The following is a 23510-nucleotide window of genomic DNA, read 5'->3' on the forward strand; positions in this document are numbered from 1 at the left end:
CCGTCAATGTCCATGTAACAATCAATCGCTTCCGAGGCCTCTCCAGTGGAAGAACAGGTCGCTAAAATAGACCCATATTTGGTGGCTATAAAGACGCTGGAAACACAGTGGTTGTTGTTTACTGGTCCCGAACAATGGTGTGTAGTGGTAGGTATCACACCATCCACTGTACCCTTCACCTCCCAATGACAAAGTCAGCTCATATAACTACAAAGTCACTTTAGAAACACTGATATGTATAAAACAGAACGTATTCATTGTCTGCAGCAATGTACCATGCTGACATGTTCTTCTGGTGACTGGGCTGTGCACATACTGCCATAACCAAGAGCACAAAGACAACGAAGTAGAGCGAATGAAAAAGAGAAATGTTGACACTATAAAGGAGAGAGCGTTTCAAAAAGCACTGATCGTAATGCTATTTAATTAAAATGTCAACTCGGCTTGTAAAAGATTTGGTTGACTCGGCCAAAGGTTGGGAGTATTGCGTTCATCTTGGCGTTGTCTTGGTGCCAACAATCTCAGCTTTGCAGGCCAGTGAGAGTGGCTGCTGACTAACTAATCCTCTTTGCACTCCTCACTCCTGCAGCTTTGCTTTGTGGCAGTTGTTGACTTCAGTTCAAAACAGTCCAGGTGGTGACCTACAATCTCGTCAGAACAGCTCCACATATCTTGGCTGGATCTTTATCTCCTCCTTCTACATCCATCTTGGACACTTTATCATAGCACGGACTACTTCAAGTTTTTCTCCTCTCATGGATTATGCCTTAATTTTCAGATCTGCATACAATTCCCGTGCGATGGAATCAGCACAAGTGGATTATGTCAGGCTGGACGAATATATTCTACGGCAAATGCTGGACATGAGGAGAGGATACACAATATGTGAAACAATACAGGTAAGTTGTGACTGCATTATTTTGACAATGAAGTTGTTCCTTATCCTACAAGTGTTGCTGGCTTTTCCTTTCTTTATACACTTGGAAAGTATGTGAAGTTGTACCAGAACTCTCTACACTGCTTCTACACAATTCTTATGTCACCAGAGCAGGTGTAGACTATCATACAGGGAGCCTAAATTCAAATAGGGCATGTATTAAAAGCTAATAAATAGGTCTGTATTTTATTTTAATTTTAGAGTAATAAGTGATCTTTCCACAAGTGATTGATAAAATAAAACACTGCCATCTTATAGCATTAACTCACAGGGTGAATATTTTCACTGGCCACAACGACTGCCTTAATTAAAAATGCAGCTCATCTAATATGAAGTGTTTTATCATATCCAGTCTGCTCAGTGTGGATACATGGTGACGATCAGACATCAGACTGCTGACAGTGGATTGTATGTGGGCGGGACAGCAGCATGTAGAGCCAGAAGGACCTGGAGGAGTTTAACTCCTGAGCATTAACCAGCTCAGGTCTAAATCTAATCTAAATCTGGCCACCCGATAATTTGTTGGAAAGCTGCCTTTCTTCTGGCACACACTGTGTCAACACGTGGAGACGGCCAGGCGGCTCTGTCCAACATGCTGAATGTGTGCGGCACAACAAGATCTGTCCACATGAATCTGATATTTAAAAAGGGTTTGAACATGAAAAATGCTTTGATAAGATTCTTTTTATAAGGTATGGGCACATTTATTAGACACATGTCCTGTGTGGCCTGAGTGGTAGATCATAAAATCAGTTGCTGTGTATTCAGTCACAAAATCAGAATCACTATACAGTAAATAGTGATGGTGTGGAAGATGTAGAGATAATGCAGTGATAAATAAGGTGGATAAACTGATATCACAAACCAGCTATCATTAAGAAGGAAACAAACAGCATTTAGGGTTATAGCCTAAATTCTAAATGTAACATAGAAATGTATTTTGCTGGAAAGATGGCTTAAAGTAAATATATAGATATATTATGCAAAGTGAACTATATTAAGCTGGGCATACTTTACACTGAGGATGATCCATGAAGTAAGAACAGAAGTAAGGATTTTCACAGGACAAGTGTGTAAGGGGGTTTTATATGCAGCAGACCCTAAGCCAGAGCCTACACATGTGGCAGTCAGTGGTGGGGTCTCTGTGAATTGCTATAAAGTTGAGTTGATACAAAACACACATTAAACATGGTTTAATAGCAACAATTTCAAACACAAGTACATAAATCAGCTTCACTATAACTTGCAGCATTCACAGACAAACAGCTGTCTTTATCTGGACACATTTTTCCCGCAAATATAACATGCTAACATTATAAGCACAAGCCTTTGGCATTTTACATTGTATAAATTAGCCTAGCTGCCAGCGGACTACTCTCTACCTCTACTCATATGAAACCAGGGACAACAGCAACATTTAACAAATTAAAGGTAAAGGTACATAATTTGGCTCCATTACTACTCACAAGGTTCACCGACAAAACAACTGTCTTATAATAAACACGTTTTCCAAACAAATAAAACATGCTAACGTTATTAGCACAAGCCTATGGCATTGTCCATTGTACAAATTAACCTAACGTTAGCGAATAGTGGAGATTTCCTCTGCTCATATGAAGCCAGGGACAACAGACAGCAACACAGCAAAGGTAAAGGTACAAAATTCCGCTCTGATACAACCCACAAGGTTCACTAACAAAACAACTGTCTTTTCTTTATACTAAACACATTTTCCCCACAAATACAACATGCTAATGTTTTAGCACAAGCCTACGGCATTTAAATTGTAGCCTAGCGGCCAGCGGACTTCTCTCTACTCATATGAAGCCAGGGACAAAAGCAACATTTAACAAAGGTAACGACACAAAATTCGACAACTCACAAGATTCACCATCAAAACAACTGTCTTATACTAAACACGTTTTCCAAACAAATATAACATGCTAACGTTATTAGCACGAGCCTACAGCATTTTACACTGTATAAATTAGCTTAGCGAATAGCAGAGATTTCCTCTACTCATATGAAGCCAGGATAAATCACACACAAGACTTAAAATGCTATTTTTGTGGAGGTTTTATTGTCTTCACAATTTATTGTTTCTTATCTGTGAAATTAAAGTAAATAAAAGCTTCATTTCCACTGAGGGAAATGGTTTCAGTTTACAGAAATAGACAGGAGGTCTGCTTCGCTGCAACGTGTAGTTACATTTCTAGTGAAGTGCGCATCAGGCCATGGTGTAGGGTACAGCGTTGATTCAACGCAGAAGTATAAATTCTGCCTTAGTGACATCTAGCAGTGAGGAGCTTTTTTATGGTTAGAATTTCTTTAGTGTTCATTATTCAGGAGTTTTTTTTACTGAAAGCTGAATTATCCGCAGAGATCTCTTCCTCTCCAAAACAAATGATCCCCTTGATAAAAATCTGTAAAAACACTGAGTAAAACAGTTTGACATTAGTGTTTCTCCCATGCTGTTTGGCATGGCGGAAACAAGCTATTCGTACAGCACCTGTGTGCTCACCTGTTTTCTCTAATCCATATTTTCAGAAGGTTTCCACTGGAAGTCAGGTCTCTTCATCTCCAAAACAAACAGACCCAATGATTTAAATAAGTAAAAACACTGTACAAAGCAGTTTCATGTTACATATCAGTGACAAAGTTCCCCCAGAGCCACAGAAGTCATTATGCAGTTGTTTTCACAAGCTGAGTAGCACTAAACATGACTTTATGAACTTATTGTATAAAACTGTTGGAGTAGGCTACCCCTTTAATAATGACTGTTCATTATGCTGTGAGAAAAGGAAGTCTGAGTCCTCACTTACAGTATCACCATCTGTTTTTTTCTCACCCTCATCGATGTCACTCCTCCAGCTCCGTGCTGCTGCCTTCTCCTGATCTGAGACCAACAGATGAGGTCAGCTAACCTCATCACCATGGTGACCTTCTCTGAAACGACACAGGTCTCCCCTATGGAGCTGCGTGAGCCGACCTGCCTGACCGCAACCCTTTCCCCCGGGCTGCGGCGGAAAAAGATGCTGTGGCAGAACGCTGTAAAACACATCATTATTCAGCAGGAGCTCAGCGCCCAGGTGATTTACTATCCCACAGTCAGTAGTGGATTTACTGCCTCCAGATGGAACTGTTGTTTGTTCTGGTTTATTTTCTGTTATTCTATATTCCCCCTAAAATTTATGAGGGCTGTGTGTAGTGGAACAGACCTGATATCCTCTGAACTGCAGCCTCGTTTTACGCATAACAAAGAAAATTCAACCAGATTTAAACTTGTGTTTGATGTCTGTATCAAAATCATGAACATGAATCATTGGGACACTTCTGAATGAGTCCAGAGGACCCAAATCATTTTACAAATACTTTAAAGGGCAAGTTCACCCATAGAACTACAAAAAGAAGCAGGTACCTTCTCACTTACAGTGTCTTGCCATACAAATATTTTTGGTTTTACAGTATTTGCCCAGTGTTTTAACACAGCAGAGATTAATCCATGGAGCTAAAAGTTTTTTTGTTTTTTTTTTGTAAATCAATAGAACTTTGACACAGTTAAAAGTGTAATTTGTTAATACTGTGAGAGCCAAACATTTAATTTTATTTGCTTAATTTGTATTGACGTGGTGGCTGAAATCAGGCAGATAAGCAGAAAAATAGAACTACATAGGTACCACTTGGGTAGGTAAGACAATAATGTAAGTATATTGTAATTCTGGTGAAACAACCCTTTAAAGGGTCTGAGCCATAGACTGTATAAAAATAACACCATGGCCACCATGACGTCACCCATTGGTTTGTGGAATCCCGTTTTGAAGCCTCAAGTTTGGCATTTTGACTGTTTCCATCTTGGAATTTTGGAGCCGGAATTGATGGGAAGTGACCGTAGTTGGACAAGAGGGTGGAGCTAACCCTTTAGCTAGCTGCTAGCTTGGTTAGCATGGTGCATTTATAGTCTATGGTTAACTGCTATAATGCTAATTTTTGCTAGCGAAAACAATCAAAACAGTTAAACCAAAGTGTACTAAAACTGAACATCCAAGATAATACAACTAAATGCTGAACAAGATGTTTTTTAGGTGACCGAAATGTTACAATTAAATTTAATCAACTGAAAACACACCGAAATAGTGAAAGCTACAGCAGCAGCTATACGTCTGTATTCTGTGTATTCTACACCAGGGTTACAATACTTAACCAGCACTGTCACTGTGGTAGCGACTTGCCAACAAACGGCACCCACCTGTCCCTCAAAGCCGTCATATCCTTAATTATGCATAACTTTAAGTTATTTAAAATTTCACCCCCAGTTGTTATGAATGGGTAAATTTGCTATGGAGACCATAACTTTTTTTTTTCACCAGGTTTTAAATATGTTTATAGGATGCCCCAGGAATGATGTTTTTCTGTAGGCTGATGCAGTAGTTAGCATCACATTGGTTCCCTTGTCAAAAAGCCCAATGCTATTTTTCTGTCTTTTTTTTTTGGATTAATGCAGAAAATAAGTTTTGTGACAAACATTGACATGATACTTAAACCTTTTGTTCAGCAAGGTAATCTTCGCAAATGAAATTGAAGCCAATGCAATCACCAGAAGTAGAAAGCTAACGTTAGGCTATAAATGAACTATACACCATGGTCTTACTACCTTACGTCGCCACCATAACAAGACTAAACTTGTTAGCAACCGCCTTTTTTAAGACACAGGAGCTTCAAAGTTCATGAGGGGGTATTTACTGGCGGAATTTTATGTCGTAGAACATTACGTGAAAGTCTCTTAAGCTTGTGTTAACCACAGACCTTTTTTCAGACATCAAAAGGCACCAAAAACACATGCAAAAACCCTTAAAGACTTTGAGACAAGGGAACCAGGAGGGCAAAAATGCTAACTCATTTACATTTTTTAGGACTCATTCCTAGGGCGTTCTATACTGTATATGCTGTACAGTTGGGTTTTAACATTGGGGTCTATGGAGATTGATTCATTTTTGGAGCCAGCCTCAGCTGAGGGACTGCAGTTTTTATATCTCCACTGGTGAAAGCCGTGTCCAGAGACATATGTTTACAGGTTTTTGGTCCATCCATCTTTCCATCCATCCCATTCTCATGACGGCAGTATCTCAAGAGCACTTGAGACTTAACGACTTAGACTCAAGGATGACCTAGAACCATAGCTTGTGAATTCATACGCTAATTACGATGAAATTTCACAAAATCAAAGGGTAAAATGATGAAGTGTTGAAATTCTATATTCAAAAGGTCACGTCAGCTTCACTGGGACATCATACCCTCTGCAAAAACACTTTTCTGGCCATTACTCAACACCATAAATCAGGAGCAGAAGAGAAGACATTTGGTCAGATACTGAACTGGCGACACTAATCTTGTGTGCCCACCTTGAAACTGTGCTGATTGTATCGAACTTCTGTGCTGCTAGGTTGAAGATGTCGCTGAAGCATTAGTGTTTCAGAATTAGTTTGTGGCAATGATTAGTTTCTGGACCATTACAACCTATTTGTCACTTAAAGTGATGGTAAGTTTGGCTAAAAGAATGAAAAAAGTTCCTGATGTTTAAGGAAACACATCTGATTTTCTGTCATGTTTGACAGGTGGGTGTGGAGCCTGCAAGAAAAATCTGTGTGACGGATGCCTACATGGAAGAGATCAACAGACAAATCCGAAACAAGGCCTCACGTGGGGTCACAAAACGCCGCTCCTCGACATTCAGAGTGCACCCTACCCATTCCCGTGGCTCCACCAGCACATGCAACAGTGCCAGGGCATCTTGTAATGAATACGCCAGCGATGCTGACTTCTTTCTGCACTGGGGCCACTCAATTCGTGGAGTCTACATCCCCACCCTGAGGCACACCTTCAAGTCTCGTGATTTGGAGAAACTCTACCAGCAACACTACTCCCACCAGAGACGCAACTCTCTAGCCTTCACTAATGTAATCGATGCAGTGGCCAAGCTACACGTGTTGGTTCTGTACCTGGCGCTGGCCCCTGACACTGTCACAGACACTGTGCGTGGCTGCCTGACGGGTGTTTTCATGGTGTTAGCTATCGCGCTGTGCATCCTGGTGTTAACCTGCAAAGGCTCCATGTCACCGCGGTGGCTTCACTACGCCGGCCTAGCTAGCTGGCTGTCTCAGACCACACAGGTGCTGGGAGGACTGGTGTACGGACTGGAAAAAGATCCATCGTGGTATGTTTTGTTCACACTGTTCGCCACATACACGCTGCTGCCGTTACCTCTACTGTGGGCCATCTGCGCCGGCACCCTCACCTCAGTACTGCACCTCATGGTGGAGGTAGTGCACCACTACAATGATGCTGTGATTTTGAGAAAGGTGAGAGATTGATTAAACCAACGGTGTTTCTTCTATTAAATAACAATATTATTCCTCAGAGCTAAGTTATGAGTATTTATACGCCTAGTTTTGTGTGCCAGATCCTAATAAACTAGGGGTACTCTGTTGCACTGATTAATGCTTAATAAAACTGATGACGTAATGTCTGTCTATGCTTTTCCCAACTCTCAAGTCTTTTCATTTTTCTCTCTTAAGTGCACAGGTCCATTGTGCAGAACAAGCCATGTTTTATTCATATAATGCATCTAGCGAAGCTTATATTTTATATCCATCAGTGGCAACAGCTTTCTCCTTAGTTTCACAATTATTTATCCACTTCCAGCCCTAGATATTGTCCACAAACCTACGAAACATATGTTTTTCTCTGACATCTCTCAAGAGAAGAAGAAGAAGAGGACCCCATTTCCCACTACTTATCCTCTTCTTAGTCCACATGCATTGGGGTTTTCCTGGTTAAACTGAATTAAATCTCTCTCCCTTGGCTGTAGGTGTTTGCCAAAGCCCTGTTGTACCTGGGTATGAACACAGCTGGCTTGTTCATCCACTACCTGACAGACCACGCCCAGAGACAGGTCTTCCTGGAGACGCGGCGCTGCATTGAGGGTCGCCTTAAACTCGAGCAAGAGAACCAGAGACAGGTACAGTGACTGATGCCATTGTGCTAAAGGTTAGACTGGGAGGATTTTGTGTACCATGGGGCTCTTTACAATTTTGTGGACTTTTTCATTGGCATTCTCTTGTTTCCAAAGCTATTCTTGGCCTACTTCCAGCATACTTACGTGTGTACATTAAGCAAAAAAATTGAAAATGGCTATGATCTGTGTTCTCAGAACATGTTTTATTGTCTGTACTGAGAGCACATACAGAGTTTGGCAAGTCAGCATTTATGTATGCAGCTCTTCATATGTGGAATCTTGTGCAGAAGGACATAAAGTTGCTCTCTTTGGTTCCTCTCGGCCGTTTCAAAGCACCGTTGAAAGATTTTTGTACACAGTCTTCTATATACCAGTGTCACGGTGTATCTTAGCTGGTCTTTGTAGTTATGTGTAGCTGCCCTTTTTCGCATTTTTACGGTTGACTTCTAGTGTACGTTATAATACTTTTTGGCTTTTCTTTGTAGTATTCTTACTTTGTGTTTCCTATTGCTTGTTTTACAGCTTTACATTTTTATTCTGTATTTTTGCTCTATGTTGTCTGTAACTTAAGTTGCTGCCTGTCTTGGTCAGGACACTCTTGAAAAGTTTTTTTTTTATTTCAGGAGGTATTTCTGGTTAAATAAAAAAGTATAAACATGGGACAGGGACATTTTGTGTAGTATTGTCACAAAAATGTAATTTCTAACTTGGATACAATACCTTGAAAAATGTTGATATTCAATACCATTGTCGATGGAACGGGAGAAATTGACATTGAGGAAAAATTCTCCCAGCTGCCTTATATCCAGGATATTCTGCCCTCATTTTTGTACAGTGGGAGAAACTGGGGAAGCGTTGCTCATCTTTATGTACAGTCTATGGCAGGGGTGTCAAACATACGGCACACAGGCTGGAACCAGACCACCAAAGGGTCCAATCTGGCCCACTAGATGACTAGACTGAGAGGTGGCAGGTTTCAGGAGCAAGTTAAACAATGCGTACTTCATGTAAAATTCTGCTTCACAGGCTTTTCCACCCTGACCAGAATACAGTTCTCTGATATAACAATGAATACTTACTGTGGCCATGTTTAAAGATACTGAACATTGTGCAAAATATTGTCAATCAGCAGCTTCAGTTCAAAAGAATCTGTACCAGGAAATGAACAGATAAATGCACATGTAATGACAGTGAGTGGTAGACTGACTGAGTGTGGAAAAACTTGGACATGTGGTTAAAACTGCACTTATTTTTTTGAAGACATCTCAGGCTGCTCATCATCTGGTTGTTAATAGATACTTTCAGAATGTACTCGTACTCCTTTACAAAAAAGAAAGGGAGAAGTTATTATACAATGGTTTTACTGGTCTGGTGCACTTTATGTGGCCCATGAACTAAAATGAGTTTGACACCCCTGATTTAAAGGTTAAATATATGCATCTTCTGACCTGTGTATGAACAAGCATTATTGTGGTTATACAACACACTGTCAAATACAGGTGATTATTGTGCCACACAGGAGCGTCTGGTGCTGTCGATCCTGCCTCGCTTTGTTGCCTTGGAGATGATTGCTGACATGAGCTGTTTGGAAGATGAGCTCAACCCTCACGAGTTTCACAAGATCTATATCCACCAGTACAAAGACGTCAGGTACACACACACACGCGCACACACACACACACACACACACACACACTCACACAACGTTAACATATTAGTGTTTACAAGACTCAAACCAGAGGATTTTAGGGAATACGTTTCTCAGGGATGGTTTTTAATCCACTTGCATGTGTTATGTGTTAGCACACTACTTCTTTTACTACTGTCTCTCTCCTCTTTGCAGCATCCTTTTTGCAGACATCAAGGGCTTCACTCTGTTGTCTATGAACCTGTCAGCCCAGGATCTGGTCCGAACCCTCAACGAGCTCTTTGGGCGCTTTGACCGACTGGCAGATGTGAGAAATTGAGCTCTCTTTTTTTCTGAGATAACAGATATTTTCTGTTCTATAAATGATTAATTTTCCATTTCCCTGGTGTCCTGACTCGTCCTCATCACAGGAGCACCACTGCCTGCGGATAAAGATACTTGGAGACTGTTACTACTGTGTGTCAGGTGTGCCAGAGCCACAGCGTGCACATGCCCGTCATTGTGTCGAGTTGGGCCTGGCTATGATCAACACCATACAGTCAGTCTAACCTTGCCGTTCTTTAGGGGTTATCACACCATCTCCTGCAAAACAATAACACATTTGATTTCACTATTGTCTGTTTAGATGCAGGAAGAACAATAGCTGTCACTAATAAGTCTAATACGTGGTCCCTTTACTCTCCACCAACACCAGGTACGTGCGGAAACACCTGAACTTTGACATGAACATGAGGATCGGGATCCACTCAGGCTCTGTCCTGTGTGGCGTGCTGGGCCTGCAGAAATGGCAGTTTGACGTCTGGTCCTGGGACGTGGGCATTGCCAACATGCTGGAGGCCGGGGGCATACCTGGGTGAGTGATCGCTGTCTATGCCATCAGCGAACAGTAGTAACACTTTGATGTGACACATTTGGGTTGCAGTGCAGTTGTCATTGCTAGTTTCAGACAAACGCAGTTGTCACTGTCACTGCCTGCACCCACATTTTGTAAATACTTGCACCCATCTGTGCACCCATGGGAGTGTAGATCTTAAAATAAGGTTCAGGTGCGTTGTTGGTGCATTGCTCTTTTGAGGCAGCAGAAAGCGATTGCACCACTGACCAACAAAAACCTGATCTAAAGTCAGAATGGTGCAGCATTCGTCTATTTAAAAGACACATTTTTCTGATGAGAAGATGCGCCTACATAGCCAGGTTCCAAACACCCATACACTCTGCTTGTTACACATGCAGGAACATGGGGGTGGGACGTGGGTGGGTGAAATAATACATCATTAATGAGGTGAATATTAATTACATTCTGTAAAATGTGACCATAGCAGAGAGCAGAGTAGAGCTGAAGAGCTGTTATCCAGCTCCCCCATTAAGAGAGACGCTGAGGGCATTTGAACAGAATGAGCAGCAGAACTTCACTGATAAATTTAGTCACTTAAAGTTTAGTTCTGTTTCCCCATCAAGTTTTTAACCACAGTTTTTAGTTTTGTAGCTTAAATGCCCCCACTGTATTTGCTGCAGTCACATTACACTCCTTCTGCATTATTCTCAGCAGAAAACCACTTGCTTCTCTAATTTGCCAGATCCGCCATGTTATGCCCAAAACACACCTATGACTAATTATACACTCTTTGCGCCTTATTTTGTGGCCAGATTATGCACCGTTTAACAAGCAAAAGTGGAGGTGGACACACCTAAATGCACCATGGACTTTAGACCAGGCTATAGATTATTTAAATAGTGTCCTTGATCTCTGCCTGGTTTACAACTACTATAACAACTTAGCAAAATGGCCTTAAATGAAATTAAAGTGCGATGTAAATTTCCACACCCTACGTACGACAAACACTTATACTTAGCGTAAGCCTTTGCTTGGGAGACATGGTGTTGCAGGGATTAGCTGTTGCTTAAGAGCAGGCTGGCTGGCTGGGGCCCTTCTGTGTGACGTTTACATGTCCTCTCTGTGTCAGTGTTGGTTTTCTCTGGCTTCCTCCCACAGTCCAAAGACATGCAGGTTGAATTATACAATGGTTGTCCGCTTTATGTCTGGCAGTGTGGAGGTGGACACACCTAAATGCACCATGGACTTTAGACCAGGCTATAGATTGATATGAATAAATCTGCACTTGCCTTTTGTCCCAAAAGAGTTTAAACCATAGACTGTAGATAAAGAAGAAATAAGACATGTTTTCTTCTGAAATGTCACATGAAGCGTCGAAGTTGTGATGACAGCGGCAGTAAATGATGAAGGCTACACTGTTGCTTAGCAGCTTCCTCTTCTGAAAGTCTCCCTCTCTGTGTGAGCGCATTGCCCAGTGTCAAGATGGAGGTTAGCTCAATTTCTAAGTCAAGTGATTGAGGATAGTGGATGGAAGAGTTGAGGAAGGATATGTGAATGAGCCCATTATTGAACTTCCCAACTCAATCATGAATCAATCTCTGCTGTCAGTCATGATGTCACACCTTTTATAGCATCAATTAACTAATGCTTTCTCAGTTAAAATCTGCACTTGCCTTTTTGTCCCAAAAAGAGTTTAAACCATAGACTGTAGATAAAGATGACCTTCTTGGAGAAAACCAACAAGGAAAACATTTGGTTCATCCCAAGACCTGATCTCACATCCACATCTCCTCACTTGCATCTCTTCCTCATGTCTCATACGACACAGGGGAGAGATGCGAGGACAGAAGACACAAGGAAATAGGCCTTCAGAGAAATAAGACATGTTTTCTTCTGAAATGTCACATGAAGCGTCGAAGTTGTGATGACAGCGGCAGTAAATGATGAAGGCTACACTCGTTTATCCTCGCTTCCCGCTCCTCTGAAAGTCTCCTCTCTCCTCGACTCCTTCGAGCGCATTTAACGAATCAAGATGGAGGTTGTCAATCAATTTCTAAGTCAAGTGATTGAGGATAGTGGATGGAAGAGTTGAGGAAGGATATTGGAATGAGCCCATTATTGAACTTCCGCCCAACTCAATCATGAATCAATCTCTGCTGTCAGTCATGATGTCACACCCCTTTTTATAGCATCAATTAACTAATTAAAACCAACTTGTAAGAACAATAAACATACAGCGGTGTATTATGATTGGGGAGCAATTCCTTTGTACATAACCAAAAGTTCTCTCTGCGTCTGTTGTCTCTCATTCAGACGCATCCACATCTCGAGGGCGACTCTGGACTGTCTAGAGGGCACCTACAAGACAGAAGCTGGTAACGGCCGTGACAGGAACGAGTTTCTGCACAAACACAACATCGACACTTTCCTCATCTGTGCTCAGGAGGAGAGGAATAAACTTGATCCTGCCGAGCCCCCCAAAGTCCAGAAAACAAATCGAACCTGGAACCCAGAACTGCCCTTTGGGAGCGCCATTGACATGAACAGTGTAGGTAGAGCGATACAAAAAGTGGAAAAAGGTTTCAGGCATGTCTGAGATTCTTTAACAGTAAAAGATTATAATTTTCTCTCCTTGCAGATCCTCGCCTCATTTACAAACGGCTCGCTGCCCCACATTTGGCACTCCACCTCCAAGGAGATCAATAAGCGCATCAAGCACGCCATCGAGGTTCGAAGCAGTGACCGTATGCACAGGGAGCACATCACTCCTCTGACCCTGGTGTTCAAAGACAAGCACATCGAGGACAAGGTATGGGTGCTGGCTCTGACAATGTTTGCAAGGAGGATAGGAGTAAATGATGTTGATCATTCTTTGATTTCTTTTGGTTCGTCCAGTTCTCCCAGATGAGAGATGAAATGTTCAACTCCAACCTGGTCTGCTCCTTCATCATGCTCCTCTTTGTCATGGCTGTCCAGGCCCTCATTCCTGCACCCAGGTGGGAAGACACTAACACTGTATACATTAACAATTCAGTTTTCATGGGTTTATCAGATTTGAATGGTAAAATAAACTTGAACATGGCACAAGATGATCTGTTGTGTTTTCTGTTTAACAGCAGATAGATTGTGGGTTGTAGCTTGAAATTCAATTCTTCGTTGAAGAGTCCCGAAGACTTCAAAACTAGTTCAAACAACTAGTGTTCATCCGTAGCCATCTTGCAATGTTTACTGACTGATTCCAGGCTTTGTCGTCGCAGCGATGTCGTTATCTGTTTAGCTCGCCTCTGGCCCGCCTGTATCAGATACACCGATGTGATTGGTGCAGCTCGGCTACAAGGGCATGGGTAATGAGCATCATTACTGATTGCCAGAGTGACTCGCTGAGCAAATTCAAATTGTGCTCTTGCGAGAATTCTGGATTTCCAGGGTAATTTAAAACTGAATTTAAAGTGAAACTTATCAATGCTCTCTTCAAAGCCAGACTCCATTGACAAAAAACAATAATTTTAATTTGCTGAAAACGGGAGCTGCTGGTCTACTGGCTGAGGCAATGGTAGATAAGTGGCTCCTGTTTTCAGTGGGTTAAAATGACTGTTTTCGTCAATGGAGTCTGGCTTTATAGAGAGCATAGATAAGTTTCACTTAGTTTCACTTGAAAAGTGCTGAGCATACCACAGCACCAATGAGACTTGGATTATACTTAAAGAGTTCTATGAGAGTTTGTAAACAGATGTTTTGATATAGTTTTGCTGCTGTTAAGCGCAGACCCCTGTGACTTAAATTCATCAAGAAATTTCTCCATTTTTGGATTCTTTACTGGAGACATGGGAGAAAAAGAAAATTTTCATCACGAATTCAAGGCAACAATTAAGTCACTATGCATAGAATTTAATTTTTTTTAATTTGGAAGTGGTATCAAGAAAGAAATGTATACTTTTTCAGAGCATGTTTCACACACTTCCTCTTTGTTAATTCCACGCCTGATTAACGTTTTTATTCACTTCCTTCGTCTTCCTTTTACCATCCTCTTCCTCTACAGGCTGTTCCCAACCGTCCTCCAGTTTTTAGTCTTCCTGCTCGTCTACGTGCTGTTGCTGCTGCTGGCCCTGGCCGAAGAGTTCAGGTGCACTCCTGCACTGCTGCAACACTTCTGCTGCTGGATCCATGAAAACAACAGCGCCCGCAACCTCCTCACCCTCACCGCCATCGTCATCAACTTTGGCTTGGTCTCTACTGACATGGTGAGAGTATATGAACAACACAGGGCCAGACTTATATAAACATGAAGGATGAGTACAGTTTATCGTCCCTGTCAACAACTTTTCTCTATATACTGCTGTGCTGTGACTGCGCTTTAGAGGAGGTGTAGAATTTCCACATAAAACTGGACCTGGCAAAGTAATTACACGAACGTTTAATGGCAAATCCAGCTGAGTATACAGTTCCACACTGTTATTATATCTCCACCTGTTATTTGCATGATTCACCATATCATATGGCTCAGCTGACAAACTACGCTCCAGGCAGCATTCAAATATATCAAAATGATACAAAATCAAGCTTGATTTTTTAAGATGTCTGGATAAGAAGTGTGTGTCTGTTTCATTCTGATGTGTGTTTTGTGCTTGTGTGCAGGTATGGTGCATTCTCACAGACACAGGAGAGGCTGAAGTAATGGACAGAACCAATGCAGCCTCACGTGCACTCACCGTTTGCACTTACCCTGAGGTAAAAAAAAAAAAAAAACATTAATGAATAAAACATTATATCCATCTACTAAAATGTTTCTCATAGCCATTTTTTACTTCTTCTTCAGTGTCTCTGACCTCTCCTTCACTCTCTCTGTCTCCTCAGGTCTTTGTATTGAGCAGTGTGATTGCCATGGTGACTTGTGCCGTCTTCCTGCGTCTAAACTCTCTGCTGAAGCTGGCGGTGTTGCTGCTGGCGGTGGCTGTTTACTCCTACCTCATCCACCTGGCCTTCCTCACGCTCACACGCCATGATATGCTGCACAGGTCAGGGCAAAGTATACATCATCAGTGACAACTACTTTTTTGAGGGTTTTGTTTTCTCTCCTTTTCTTTTTCTGTCTGTTGAAAAATGGTGGATTGCCCCCTCTGGGTTGGGAGTTTGGGAGAGAGTTACTGCCCCAAGTGATGGAGTTCAAGTATTTCGAGGTCTTGTTCACGAGTGAGGGTAGAATGGAGCATGAGATGGATCGGCGGTACTGGACCGTCGTGGTGAAGAGGGAGCTGAGCTGAAAGGCAAAGCTTTTGATTTACTGGTCCATCTACGTCCCAACCCTCACCTATGGTCATGAGCTCTGGGTAGTGACTGGAAGAACGAGATTGCGAATACAAGTGGCCGAAATGTGTTACCTCAGAAGGGTGGCTGGGCTCAGCTTTAGAGATAGGGTCAGGAGCTCGAACGTCCAGAGGGAGCTCGGAGTAGAGCTGCTGCTCCTTTGTATCGGAAGGTGTCAGTTGAGGTGGTTCGGGCATCTGATCAGGACGCCTCCTAGGCACCTCCCGTTAGAGGTGTTCTGGGCTTGTCCCACTGGTAGGAGGCCCAGACCCAGAACACGCTGGAGGGATTACATATCTCATCTGGCCTGGGAATGGGTCTTCAGATAAGCGGTTGAAAATGGATGGATGTTTTTCTCTTCCCTCATTTTAACTTAATTAACATCTCTATATTCCACCTCTCTTAATTAACTCCTGCACAGGTCTCACTATGTCAGAAGGAAAGGAATCTCCATCCTTCTCATGGCCATGTTTATTGTTGCTGTCTTCTACAACGGACGGCAGGTACTGTTGAACTCATCAAAGTTTTCCCTGTTGTGAGTCTGATGTGTTTTAGTTTAGTTTGCTCACTGTATTTGTAATTATCACATCATCTAAGCTGAATTATTGAGACCAAATCTGTCCATTGCCAAACTGAGTTGATATATAAAGGAGTACATCGCACACATCTCTTATAGTTTTATATGTCTATTACGTTCCAGTGGGAGGCCACTGCCAGACTGGACTTCCTGTGGCGTCTGCAGGCCCAACAGGAAGTGGAGGACATGAGGGAATTGCGGGAACACAATGAGTGTCTGTTACACAACATCTTGCCTATGCATGTGGCGCGACATTTTCTGGACCGGAGTAAGAATGATGAGGTGCGGAAGACACAACCTCACCCATAACTGTGTCAGCTTTTTCCTACACGTTATTCTCAAGTTATTTAACCTTTATTGCCCTTATCAGATGAGCTTAATAGTATAGGGAGAATAATACAAGTGTATTTAAATGTAGGCCAATATTTTCATCTTATACAAACACATTATAGCCGGGGGATTAAGCAAACCTCGTTTTAATTTGCAATGTTTCAAAGGATGTTTTAAGTGATATATACTGACTGCCATCGCACGTTTGTGCAGTTTATTGTAATTAAAATACCTGCTTATCTTTGGGAAAAACAGCTAACATTATGCATTGATAACCAAATCTTCTACTAATAAATCAGTCAAGATACCAGTCACACAAAGAGGTTTTCAGAATGAAAGTGCATGACACACTTTGTCGTTTCAGGAGCTTTACTCCCAGTCCTATGATGAAGTCGGTGTTATGTTCGCCTCCATCGCTGGGTTCAACGAGTACTTTGAGCAGAAAGAGATCAAACATGAAGGAGTGGACTGCCTCCGTCTTCTGAATGAGATCATTGCTGGTTTTGATGAGGTGAGTGTGGGACCTAAAATGTATATGGAGAGTATTGTATTGCTTTTAAAGGGTAATTTGTGCAAAGTAGTATACACTCACTGGCCACTTTACTCGGTACACCTGTACACGTGGCAACAACTCAATGCATTTAGGCATGTAGACATGGTCAAGAGGACCTGCTGAAACAGCTGATCTACTGGGATTTTCATGCACAACCATCTCTAGGGTTTACAGAGGATGGTCCCAAAAAGAGGAAATATCCAGTGAGCAGCAGTTCTCTGGGTGAAAATGCCTTGTTGATGCCAGAGGTCAGAGGAGAATGGCCAGACTGGTTCAAGATGATAGAAAGGCAACAGTAACTCAAATGATCACTAGTTACAACCAAGGTCTGCAGAAGACCATCTCTGAACCAACAACACGTCCAACCTTGAAGCAGATGGGCTACAGCAGCAGAAGACCACACCAGGTGCCACTCCTGTCAGCTAACAACAGGAAACTGAGGCTACAGTTCACACAGGCTCACCAAAACTGGACAATAGAAGATTGGAAAAACGTTGCCTGGTCTGGTGAGTCTGGATTTCTGCTGCCACATTCAGATGGTAGAGTCAGAATTTGGTGTCATGGATCCATCCTGCCTTGTATCAACGGTTCAGGCTGGTGGTGGTGGTGTAATGGTGTGGGGGATATTTTCTTGGCACACTTTGGGCCCCTTAGTACCAACTGAGCATGGTTTAAACACCACAGCCTACCTGAGTATTGTTGCTGACCGTGTCCATCCCTTTATGACCACAGTGTACCCATCTTCTGATGGCTACTTCCAGCAGGATAACGCACCATGTCACAAAGCTCAGATCATCTCAAACTGGTTTCTTGAACATGACAATGGGTTCACTGTACTCCAATGGCCTCCACAGTCACCAGATCTCAGTCCAATAGAGCACCTTTGGGATGTGGTGGAATGGGAGATTCACATCATGGATGTGCAGCCGACAAATCTGCAGCAACTGTGTGATGCTATCATGTCAATATGGACCGAAATCTCTGAGGAATGTTTCCAGCACCTTGTTGAATCTATGCCACAAAGTATTAAGGCAGTTCTGAAGGCAAAAGGGGTCCAACCTGTTAGTGGCAAAGTGTACCTAATAAAGTGGCTGGTGAGCGTAGATGTACATTACCTTTCTGGGTATATGAGCAATAAAAACATTTATTATAATTCATCTTTCAAATATTTGTGGTATATGTTTGTGGTATTCTGCCTGTAAGAATAAATAATGCATAGACTGTAGGTTTTAACCCAGGCCATATGCACTGTATGTGACTGATGTCTAATTTTATCTCTTTATCTCCAAAAATTCCACAAGTTGTTGGAGGAGTCGTACTTCCACTATGTGGAGAAGATCAAGACCATTGGGAGCTGCTATATGGCAGCCTCTGGCTTAGCTCCAGACAAACAGGTGAGACATCGACTTACACATTCTGCCTTTTTTTTTTTTGCCTCTTCATCATCAACACCTACTTTGATATCATCATCCAGCCACCTCTCTCCCTCTAACTATCCATCCATCTCTGTCTTTCTCACAGGCATCTATGGATGAATGGAATCACCTGAGCGAGCTGGTTTTGTTTGCGTTGGCAATGCAAGAGACCTTGAGAGAGATCAACAGGCTCTCTGCCAAAAACTTTCAGCTGCGTGTGGGTAAGTGGCTAAGTGGCTCACCTCCCACACACATAAACAATGGAAGGTTGATATAAACTGCTCTCCGCGAGGGCTTAAAGGAATACTCCAACCTCAAAAGGATCGTTTGTATATCAGTTACTCACCCTGTGTTACGTTGAATTTGTGAACAAAAGTTTGTTTTTCTTGCATGTCCCCGGGGTGAATGAAGAATCAAAAAACTGACCTTACTAAAAACCTTACTATTTACAGTTTTTGAATTCTCCATTCACTCAGGAAGTATGTGTGAAAAGTTTTGCTCGTGAATTCAGCATCACTCGGGTTGAGTTCTTGATGTATTAATGAATTATTTGTCTCAAGTAAATTACTTGTCTTTGTTGGACTGAAACAGGCATTGCCCACGGGCCGGTGGTGGCAGGGGTGATCGGTGCCACCAAGCCTCAGTATGACATCTGGGGGTCAACAGTGAATCTGGCCAGCCGCATGGACAGCACAGGAGTGAGTGGACGCATCCAGGTGCCTGAGGCCACGCGCAAGATCCTGGCAGAATGGGGTTTTGTGTTGGAGCTGCGTGGAGAAATCTTTGTCAAGGGGGTGAGTGGCTGTTGTTAGTAGTAGTTTCCTCGTACCTGTAGTGCTATTTATCAGTCTAGATTATTTTGGAGTGAGTGTTGACGATATCTGCCATAGAGATGCCTTCTCTTGAATATAATGGAACTAGATGGCACTCAGCTTGTGGTGCTCAAAGCGCCAAAAAATAAATTTGAAAAACTCAACAGCAATGTCTCGTTCCAGAAATCATGATTCCGATTACTCAGTTTCATTTAGGAACTATTTTCTTTCTACTAAACTACATGTATCACCACACAGAAGGACGCATGCGCCTACTGCTAGCTCATCTAGCACCACTGAGCTAGCTAACATTACACCTCAGCCGAGAAAGAAGCCATCAGTGTTTACATCTTGCGCTGTCACAAGCACGAGCCTCTCATCCATGATGAGTAGATGCACACTTCCTTCTGCGCAGTGATACAGCTGAAAGGTGTAGTTATCCATCCATCCATCCATCCATTTTCGTCCAGTTATCCGGGGCTGGGTCGTGAGGCAGCAGGCCAAGCAAAGCACCCCAGACATCCCTCTCCTCAGTAACGCCTTCCAGCTCCTCCTGGGGGACCCAAGGCATTCCCAGGCCAGATGAGATATGTAATCCCTCCAGCATGTTCTGGGTCTGCCCTGGGGCCTCCTACCAGTGGGACTTGCCTGAAACACCTCTAACAGTAAGCACCCAGGAGGCATCCTGATCAGATGCCCAAACCACCTCAACTGACCCCTTTCGACGTGAAGGAGCAGCGGCTCTACTCCGAGCTCCCTCTGGATGTCCAGGCTCCTTACCCTATCTCCAAGGCTGAGCCCAGCCACCCCATGGAGGGAGAAAATAGTTCCTAAATGAAACTACTCAGAACAAGGTCTGTGGATCCTCTTGAGTAATTGGGTCATGATTTCCAGAAAGAGACATTGCTTTTGAGTTTTTGGGTAGGTTACTGGGGAGGAAGTATACTCACCTATATATTCCAGTGGCTTTATGGCTGATAGTATACAGTTAATGGCCAGAAAAAGAGGTGTGTATACTCCTTATACTTGCACACACCCTCCACTACACCACTGTTCTCAGGATCAGAAACCTTGGCACAAGAGGACAACTGAAACAACAGGGACATCTACTGGTGAAAAGAAGCAACATACAGATGAATGAGTGGCATTGCTGTTCAGAAAGGAGCATTAGTGCATGAAATGTGTGGATATGAATGCATTGTAACCATGTTTGTGAAGAGTTCCCGGCAGTAAAGATCTTAAGGGGTCCTTGAGAAAAGGATTACCACACTCTGTGACCGCTGCTGTCGTTGCAGGTGAGCGAGTGCCAGGGCAAAGTCCGCACCTATTTCATCAGCACCATGCGCAGCAAGAAGGCCAACCTTGGAACAGATGGTCGCCTGGGGGGGCGGACAGCAGGACGCATGACGCTCGCAGGAGTAGTGTTTGGTCTCGTCCAGGCCAGACACAAGGAAAAGATGAGAGAGACCAACGGTGGGTTCAGTCTGGCTCCCCGCACCCTTCAGTGCTGAGGGGACATTTAGAGTCAGCAGGTGGAGGAGGAGGACGCAGCACAGCCATATTGTTTGTTACTGGTTTACAGTTTTGTTTGCTTCATACTTTGCCATATATAAATTAGCTGCACAAACAGAGAAAAGGTGTAGTTGCCACAGGATCCAGATCCTACCAGAGCCTTTGTTCCTGTCTCCTCCTCGACTGTGTCCTCCTCCGCTCTCCTGTCACCCAAAGGTTTGGGGCTGATGATAATGAACTCATCTACAAGCTGATTCTTTGAAGGCTGAAGCTTTGAATGCAGTGCTGCTTTCTGTTTTTTATTGCCATATCCACACGTTATAAGCAGTATTTAGCATTTTAAGTTCGTTTATACAAAATCAACAAAAGCCAACATGTCTTTTCCCTTTTGCTGTGACGACGCTTCGGCAAATCGTCAGACCTCTAAGCCAAAATACCTCAGAACAACCAGATCAACCTCTCACAGACTCTCCAATGGCCTATACAATGCTGATTAGAGTTTTTTTTTACTGTTATCTTGTATCACTCTCACTATTTCTCTGTGTATTTTGTATCATCAGTCGACACATCACATCCAAGAAAGCTACAGTTATCCTAAGTCCCATTATTCATGAATGGATGGTGCTCGTTTTCATGTTATACTGTACTTTTCTTCTGTGTTTAGCTCTCCACTTTCATGTCACTAACATCTCAATCATGTCATAGCCAAATCTGTTTTGCCTCAGTTCGCTTTTGCTCTCACTTCCATTACTTGACTACAAATATATTTACAACATGGCAGTGAAACTCCACAAAGAGGTGATCTGTTGAACCAAGCATAATGCCAAAACCACTCCACATGTCACTCCTCATCTTGTATACTGAAAACAAATGACACAGGATGTTGTTATTTATGTAATATTGATGTAATGATATGTTATATTGTAGGCTGGATTCATATTGTCACTGTAATAAAAAATAAAAACTTGTTACTACAAATAATTATGTGTCTTTATGTTTTAGCTGAAGGATGCAACACATTCTCACTCCGACCTCGTCACATATCACATTTGGTCAAAGACTTTGACACTGTGTCAAGTTCTGCTTGTAACATGCATTGTCTTCTTTCAAAATACACTTCCATTTTCACAGGAAACTTAGCGATTACATACAGTCTCTTTCAAAATAAAAGCACTACATGGTTTGGGTTTAGGCAACAAAAACACATTGTTGGGTTTAGGCAACAAAATTATGTGGTTGGGTTTAGGAGAAAAAGAACAGGGTTTGGCTTTATAATTTTACGGGACACATACACTGCTCTCCTGGGTGAAAGTTGGTGTCTGGTGGACCACCAGTTCTACCCACCCTACTTGGACTTTCGCCATTTTAACTGTCGTTCTTGTCCTGTCGTGTTTCCCCCTGACACTGCTGAGCACTGTCACGTATCATGCCGACTTTAAAGGACGGCTTTCTTCGTCAGTGTTTGACAAGTCACTGCCTAAGTGCCAGATTTCGATGACTTCGGGGTAGGACCAGGGTAGGCCTCAAGGATGACAAACCCATCTATTGGACTTCCCGGAGATATTATCAAGTAATTTTGTGTATACATATTTTCCTAAAAAACGTAGGAAGCATGGGTGCAGATCCCGGGGGGGACGGGGTGGACATGTCCCCCCCAAATTCTGAAAAACACAAATTGTCCCCCCCAATTCTAAATAGCTTAAATGATTGAAATTGAACAAATGTATACAGTAGTCCTATATACTGGGAGAAAGGGAAGATGATGAGGAGAAATGGGAATCCGTGAGAGGCGAGAGATGTGAACGTGAGTGGACATAACATGCCTGAGACCCTGAAACTAGAAGTAGCATTAACTAACAACGAAGCAGTGAAAAGGAGGGTGATGGCTGGTTCCATGTACTTCTGGCTGTTTAAGAGAAATAAATAGTAAAGGTAAGCATATGATTCTCTTTGGAGTGCTTTTTGAATGACTTGGTGATGGTGATGAGCCTCTATGAAATCGTGAAATATGCTGGCAATCTCAAGCGCTCTGTGGGCATGATTTGCACGCGTGCAATTAAAAAAAAAAATCGCAACTGATTGTGTCCCCCCCAAACTTGTCATCAGATCTGCACCCATGGTAGGAAGTGTATAAATATTAATTAATACTGACAAATCCATTAACTGAGTCAGTGGTTCCCAACTGGTCCAGCCCTGGGGTCCAGATTTCTCCTTAGTCAGTAGTTCAAGGTCCACACAATCTAATATATTCAGGGTCATACTTGTGTTTGGCTATGTCACTGAGCTGAGTTGCTGTCTCTGACAAGTAGCTGTCTGTTCTTTCACTCATTCTACAGCAGTTAGTTTTGCATTTCTGTGTGTGTGTGTGTGTGTGTGTGTGTGTGTGTGTGTGTAATTTTGCATCGGACTGAGTGGGTCTTCCCCTAAATTCCCCAGGCTTGGTAGACAGCAACCCTCCCCCCTGGTTAATAGCTCTTAACTTACACAGCCATATTTTTTGTGTGTTCAGGTTTTAGCTTCTCCCAGGACTGTCGCATAAGTTGTTCTGGTCACCAGCAAATATTGTTTTATACAT

At 42.6% G+C, this 23510-nt stretch overlaps 1 protein-coding gene across 1 annotated transcript; it reads left to right on the plus strand.

Moving 5' to 3' along the window:
* The first annotated feature begins 738 nt into the window (after positions 1-738).
* On the plus strand, positions 739-21856 carry si:dkey-206f10.1 (adenylate cyclase type 8). Its single transcript, XM_049589952.1, has 21 exons — positions 739-899; positions 3809-4026; positions 6550-7293; positions 7803-7952; positions 9469-9599; positions 9793-9904; positions 10008-10135; positions 10292-10450; positions 12746-12980; positions 13071-13241; positions 13328-13428; positions 14472-14673; positions 15068-15160; positions 15287-15447; positions 16158-16239; positions 16437-16595; positions 17008-17154; positions 18498-18590; positions 18718-18832; positions 19203-19405; positions 20719-21856. The coding sequence occupies exons 2-21, from the start codon at positions 3847-3849 to the stop codon at positions 20932-20934; spliced, it is 3582 nt and encodes a 1193-aa protein (XP_049445909.1). The 5' UTR covers positions 739-899; positions 3809-3846; the 3' UTR covers positions 20935-21856.
* The last annotated feature ends 1654 nt before the right edge of the window (positions 21857-23510 follow it).

Source organism: Epinephelus fuscoguttatus, linkage group LG11 (genome assembly GCF_011397635.1).
Source record: "Epinephelus fuscoguttatus linkage group LG11, E.fuscoguttatus.final_Chr_v1".
NCBI classification, from domain to species: domain Eukaryota; kingdom Metazoa; phylum Chordata; class Actinopteri; order Perciformes; family Serranidae; genus Epinephelus; species Epinephelus fuscoguttatus.